General features: G+C 41.0%; 1 protein-coding gene across 1 annotated transcript in view; it reads right to left on the bottom strand.

Moving 5' to 3' along the window:
• The window catches only part of Hspa8 (heat shock protein family A (Hsp70) member 8), a 10,170-nt gene that overhangs the window by 1,179 nt on the left and 2,089 nt on the right, over positions 1–6,902 (bottom strand). Inside the window, 1 exon segment of the mRNA XM_029543313.1 lies at positions 854–1,031. Coding sequence (XP_029399173.1) covers positions 854–1,031 — 178 coding nt within the window.

Here is a 6,902-nt window from a genome sequence, read left to right as displayed (position 1 = left end):
CTGTTGTTTGCCGTTTTGTCCTATTGACAGTGTAAATAGTTTTATTATTCCATGTTACTTGTTTTGGGTCCCTGTGGAACAATGCTACCCTCTTTTCTTGAACTGACTTAATCCATCTCTCTAATGGTGGGGCCTGAAGAAGCACCACGGGATGGGGAAGATCTACCAGGAAGGCTACCAGGCATTCCTTCAGGCATGCCACCAGCACTCTGGTACAGCTTGGTAATGATAGGGTTGAAGACTTTCTCCAGTTCTTTATACTGATGCTCAAATTCTTCCTTCTCTGTAGTCTGGTTCTTATCCAGCCAGTTGATGATTTCATTACATTTGTCAAGAATCTTCTGTTTGTCCTCATCATTGACCTTGCCTTGAGGTTTCTCATCTTCAACAGTTGCTTTCAAGTTGAAGGCATAAAATTCCAGTGAATTCTTGGAGGAGACCTTATCTGTCTGCTTCTCATCCTCAGCTTTGTACTTCTTACCTTATTAGAAGACTCAATATCCTCCTTACTCAATCGGTACTGATTGTTAAATTTTTCTCCTTTCCCATGCTCTTATCTACAGCAGAAACACTGAGGATGCCATTGACATCCATGTCAAAAGTAACCTCAATCTGTGGACCCCACGGAATGCTGGAGGTATGCCTGTGAGCTCAAATTTTCCAAGCAGGTTGTTGTCCTTGGTCATGGCCCTTTCACCTGCATACACCTGGCTGTTTTTCAGAGTAGGTGGTGAAAGTCTGTGTCTGCTTGATGGGAATGGTGGTATTGCCCCTGATCAGGACAGTCATGACTCCACCAGCAGTTTCAATACTAAGGGAAAGAGGTGTGACATCCAAGAGCAGCAAATCTTGAACATTCTCAGACTTGCCTCCAGATGAAATGGCTGCCTGGACAGATACACCATAGGCAACAGCTTCATTAGAATTCAGTTCTTTTCCATTGAAGAAGTCTTGCAGAAGTTTCTGGATCTTGAGAATTCTGGTAGAATCACCCACCAAGACAATATCATGACTTGTCTAATTTGGCATCTCAAAGGAACTTCTCTACAGGGTCCTGTGTACCACAGAACAGGTCAGCATTCAATTCCTCAAATGGAACCTGGGTAATGGAGGTATAGAAGTCAATTCCCTTATAGAATCAATCTCAATACTTGCCCGAGTGCTGGAAGAGAGAGTGCTCTTGGCCTGCTCACAGGCAGTGCGGAGAAACTTGTTCTCGCTGATGTCCTTCTTGTGCTTTCACTTAAACTCAGCAATGAAATGGTTGACCATGTGGTTGTCAAAGTCTTCTGCACCCAAGTGGGTGTCTCCAGCTGTTGATTTGACTTCAAAAATTCCATCCTCAATAGTGAGGATTGACACATCAAAAGTGCCATCTCCCAAGTCAAAATCAGCATATTCCTTTAAGCTCCAACCTTCTTATTTAAGTCATAAGCAATAGCAGCAGCAGTTGGTACATTGATAATTCAAAATACATTAAAGCCAGCAATAGTTCCAGCATCTTTGTTGCCTGACCCTGAGAATCATTGAAGTAAGCTGGCACTGTAATCACAGCATTGGTAACAGTCTTTTTAAGGTAAGCTTCTCCAGTTTCTTTTATCTGTGTCAGAACCATGGAGGACACTTCCTCTGAGTAGAAACTTTTTGTCTCCCCTTTGTATTCAACTTGGACCTTAGGCCTGCCTGCATCATTCACCACCATAAAAGGCCAGTGCTTCAAATCAGACTGAAAAACAGCATTATCAAACCTACGTCTGATCAGACATTTGGCATCAAAAGCTGTGTTGGTCAGGTTCATTGCAACCTAATTCTTGGCTGCATCCCCAAATAATTGTTCTGTGTCAGTGAAAGCATCGTAGTTCGGCGTGGTACAGTTACCCTGGTCATTGGCTATTATTTCTACCTTTTCATGCTAGAAGACACCCACACAGAAGTAGATGGTGCCAAGATCAATGCCAACTGCAGGTCCTTTAGACATGGATCTTTAGGTCCATTTGAGCTGACCATGTGACCACACAAATGCCTAAGAGCTGCCTCTTCATTCAATGAGTGGAGGTATATACCTTTAATCTCAGGAGACAAAGGCAAGCATATCTCTGAGTTCAAGACCAGCCTGGGACATAGCAAATTCTAGGGAAAGAAAAGCTTAAGTCCAGGCATGGTGGTACATGCCTTTAATCCCAGTGTTCAGGAGACAGAGGCATCCAGGTCTCTGAGTTTAAGGTCAATCTACAGAGCAAGTTCCAGGACAGCCGAGCTTAGGCAGTGAAGAAATTATAAAACAGAAAGCTAGAGACAATGTAATAGAACAAGGGAGTCAGGTTCCAGCCCCAGCAAGCAGCAGAACTCAGCAGCTTTGGCTAGGTGGCTTTAGTTTCAAGAGTAGAATTGATTACTGGGATGATTGATGCTGGTTAACTTGAGCTAAGAAATTACCAATGTTGAAGAAGAGACCAGCATCACTGTGATGAAATCTGGGAATTGTTTTCTGGGAGCACAAAGAAGCTGTGTTCCAGAGATAGCCAAGGTTGTACCTTGTGGTGCAGTTATACTTGGTAATGTGTAAGAGTCACCCAGGTGGTACTGGTTTTGAAGACTTAAAAGGGGTCATGGAGAGCAGCTGAGGCTTGGCACTGTGAGAGGCCATGGAAGGCCATTGGTGAAGGTGCAGCCTCAGTATTAGTGGATGACCCAGGCTGAAGGGGCCATGCAAAGGAGTTGAGGCTTGGCACCACGAGAAGTTATTGGTAAGGCCTAGTTTCAGCAGAAGACCCCAGCGTATTGGAGATGCCAGTACTATGGAATGACCAACAAGAATAGCAGCAGTAGAGTCAACCAGAACCTAGAGTGCTACAGAAGGCAGAGCTGGATAAGTGACGTCAGCCCTTTGGAAGAGGTCAGAAGGTCATTTGTGGGTCCTAGGCATTGGAACAAGAAGCTGTGAAGTTGTAGTAGACTTGGAGACCCCAGGATGTTAAAGATGCCAGAGCTACGGGACACCTGTCGAGGAAAGCTGCTAACAGGGAGTGGAACAAGCTTAGGAGATATACATTTTTTGCAATCAACAAAGGTGAAAAGGGGGGTGGAGATCTGAAGATTGCTTTGACATTAGACAGGGAGATGCACAGTTTGGAGTTTGCTCATCTTGTTTCCTGTCTTGCTTTGAAAACTACCATTAAGTGATTGGATGAATCTCAGAAGAGACATTGAACTTTGGACTTTTAACATTGTTGCAACTGATATAGAGTATGGGACTTTTAAGTTGGACTAAATATATTTTGCATTATGTTATGTTTAGGTATGGCCCCTATAGAATCATGTGTTTGAACAAGCCTGTGGGGTCCAGGGAGTGGAATGTGCTGGTTTGAATATGCTTGGCCCAGAGAGTGGCACTATTAGGAGTTATGGCCTTGTTGGAGTAGGTATGGCCGTGTTGAAGGAAGTGTGTCACTGTGGGGGTGGGCTTTGAGACCCTCCTTCTATCTGCTTGAAGCCAGTTTGTTCCTGGATTCCTTTGAATGAAGATGTAGAACTCTCAGCTCCTCCTGCACCATGCCTGCCTGGAAACTACCATGCTCTCACCTTGATGATAATGGACTGCACCTTTGAACCTGTAAGCAAGCTCCAATGAAATGTTGTCCTTATTAGAGTTGCCCTGGTCATGGTATCTGTACATAGCAATAAACCCCTAAGACACTACTTTAAAAAAAAAGCAGAGGCCTTTTGACAGAAAACTGTTTGAATGCTAAACTAATTGTGTTTATGTTCATTCTCCTTTAATTAAAAAAGTGCTATCTGAATATCATCCCAAAGTTCTATCATTGTCAAATTATGTTTGATTTTTTTTTTCATTTCTGCATCAATGTTTTCTGGATACCTACTCAGCTGAGTGTATATAAATCTTGATTTTGTGTTTGGACCTACACAGCAACATTCTGCATTAATGAGCTGTTTATTTGTGTCTTGGGCTAAAATTTGTTGAGATGACTAGGTGCCTTGTTTGTACTATAATTAGGGCCATGTGTTAGCGTAGCCATATGTAGCAGTGTTTTTATTCCTTTAAGGGTTTAAAATCAGGAACCTCTCAAGCAGCTGCAATTTAATATCCAAGTACCAAATGAAAGCAAAACAATAGGTAGGTCAAATATCTGCTTACTTTATTCTTTTTAATTGCGACATCAAGTTTAATGTCTAAAAGCAAAGCATAAATGTACTTTAATATATATACACATTGTATAATTCTGATATATGGGAGAAAAAACTGCACTTCCATTCTGAGCATAACAGCAACTCCATGGGCCCAATCAAATTATAATCAATATGAAGAGAGTCAGGTCTTAAAAAAATCCATTTTCTTTCCATGTAGTGAAAAAAATAACTAAGTCCTAACAATGAGAATGTTTACTGTGCTTCAATTTATTTACTGATTTTATCTCTGAAACTTCTTACAAATTTTATAAGTACATAATTTCCCCAAAGTAAATATAAAAAACTAAGTAGTATTTTCTTTTTTAAAAATTAACTAATTAATTAATTTTTACACTCCATATTTTATTCCCCCCCCACACACTCCTGTCCACTCTCTGACTGTTCCACATCCTATACCTCCTCCCCATGCCCCGGTCTCCACCCATACCCCATCTGACCTCTAAACTCCCTGGTGCCTCCAGTTTCTTGATAGTTAGGTGCATCATCAACACAGACCCGGAAGTCCTCTACTTTATGTGTGTTGGGAACCTCATATCAGCTGATGTATGCTGCCTGTTTGGTGGTCCAGTGTTTGAGAGATCTCAGGGGTCTAGATTAATTGAGACTGTTGGTCCTCCTACAGGATCACCCTTCTCCTCAGCTTCTTTCATCCTTCGCTAATTCAACAACAGGAGTCAGCTGCCTCTGTCCATTGGTTGAATGCAAATATCTGCATCTGACTCTTTAAGCTGCTTATTTGGTCTTCCAGAATGCTGTCACGCTAGGTCCCTTTTTGTGAGCACTCCATAGCCTCAGTAATAGTGTCAGGCTTTGGCACCTCCCCTTGAGCTGGTTACAATGCACAAGAACTTACTTTTGAGTACATGGAGGCTCATTCGTTTGAGGAGTTTTCTTTCTTTCTTCTTCTTCTTTTTTTTTTTTTTCTAAAAACCCAGTTCCTCTAATTCTTCTTGTAGCACTCCCTTCAAAACATTTATTCACTACTGTTTCAAAAGAATATGTGCATATGTTTAGCAAACATTTCAAGGTCTTCTTGGAAATATACATATTATATTCTCAAATCTTGAAGTAGCTGCAGTTCTGTAATATTTACTGAAATTACCTAAATTCTAAAGAAGGCAGAACTTTTTATTTCCTCAGTTTTGACATGTTTCATGTCTTGTTGTCATGAGTTTCTGAGTATTATATTCTAACTCCTGACTGTCTTTCCTGCATATGTTGTATTGTGTTGTTAATCACTGCTCAGAAACACCTTCCATATCAGCTTCATGTTTTAAGCCTTCAACAGCCTGAGACTAGGATTCTTCTGGGTTCCTTTGAAAGCTCAGGCCTCTGGGTTTAGACAGAAGTTGGAACAAGGACTCTCCCATTTGTTCAGTTTCCTAGTCACCCATGTTTTAAAAGATCAAAACTCCTAAAGCTTCAAGTGTGATGCCTGATTACTGATCTTACTTACAAAAATTAAATATGTTTAGTGGATTTTGTTCCAGAATATGCAAAACTGTGTCATAGGGAAAGGTACTGCTAATTGATATCCCCTGTATGGCTGTGCAATATTTATTCAGTTAATTACATATTAACATATGGATTGCTCCCAAACTTCTTTGTACAAATAATGCTCAATCAACACCCTGTACATGTGTTACATCAAATCTGTTCAGATATAGTTCTCATTTGACTTCAAAAATGGGCTTTCTGGATCAACTGGCAAATGCATCTGCATCTTTGTTAGACATGGCTTGCTCCCTGCCCCACAGTTTTAATGCCTTTAGCCTCAGTGAAATTTCTAGCCATTATTTCTGTGTTGCTTGTTCTCCTACTCCTCCCACAGTGCTACTGGGCCACCTGGTGCCCAAGGAAGATGATGTTGGAATTACCTGGGGAAAGGACAAGGAAATGAGGGACACTTGTCTTCCTTCTTTCGTTTTCTACTCTCCTCTTCCTCTGTCAATATCATTCTCTTTGTGTTTTCCCTTCCTTTTGTGGTGAGCTGAGAGGATTAAACCCAGGGCCTTACTCATGTTAATTAAATATTTTATCATCCACAACCCCAACATTACTCTTTTTCTTTGGGGCCTTTGTAAGGCCACAGATCTTGTTCCTTGAGGAACTCTGGCAATGTGCTCTCCTTTGGTGCCTTCTTGTGTTTCAGAAAGGTCTTCACTTCATCAAAAAGCACCTCTTACACAATCCTTAAGGTTGCTTGGATAATTTTCACGTAATCAGTTATAAAGTTTTAATGATACCATGTATTACAGAAAGGGAATTTAGTTTAACACTGTATTATCCAAAGGGCCAAGTCCAAAGGTGGACATTTCCATACTGAGGTAAATCTATAGGAAACATTTATTCTTGTTCTATGAAAGGGAAGCATTGAGCCATTTCCTACCAGTATGCTCTAACAACAGGGAGACATCACATGGATCTTCAGTTTTTGCTCATATTAAGAAAATTCCTGCATTGTCAAGTGTAGTAATAAATACATGGCTCAGTATTTGATGGAAGAGTATCTCTTTGTTGTTATTAAAAAAAAAAACCCTCACTCTGGTAACTAGAATAAAAATGGCCCCATAGACTCATAGGCAGTGGCACTATTTGGAGGTGTGGTCATGTTACAGTAGATTTGGAGGAAGTATGTCACTAGGGGATAGATTTTGAGGTCTCAGAAGAAGCTCAAGCCTGCCAGTGTATCA

The sequence above is a fragment of the Mus pahari genome, chromosome 10 (genome assembly GCF_900095145.1).
Source record: "Mus pahari chromosome 10, PAHARI_EIJ_v1.1, whole genome shotgun sequence".
Taxonomy (NCBI): domain Eukaryota; kingdom Metazoa; phylum Chordata; class Mammalia; order Rodentia; family Muridae; genus Mus; species Mus pahari.
Note: the sequence above shows the minus strand (reverse complement) of the source record. Positions and strands in the feature narration are given on the sequence as shown.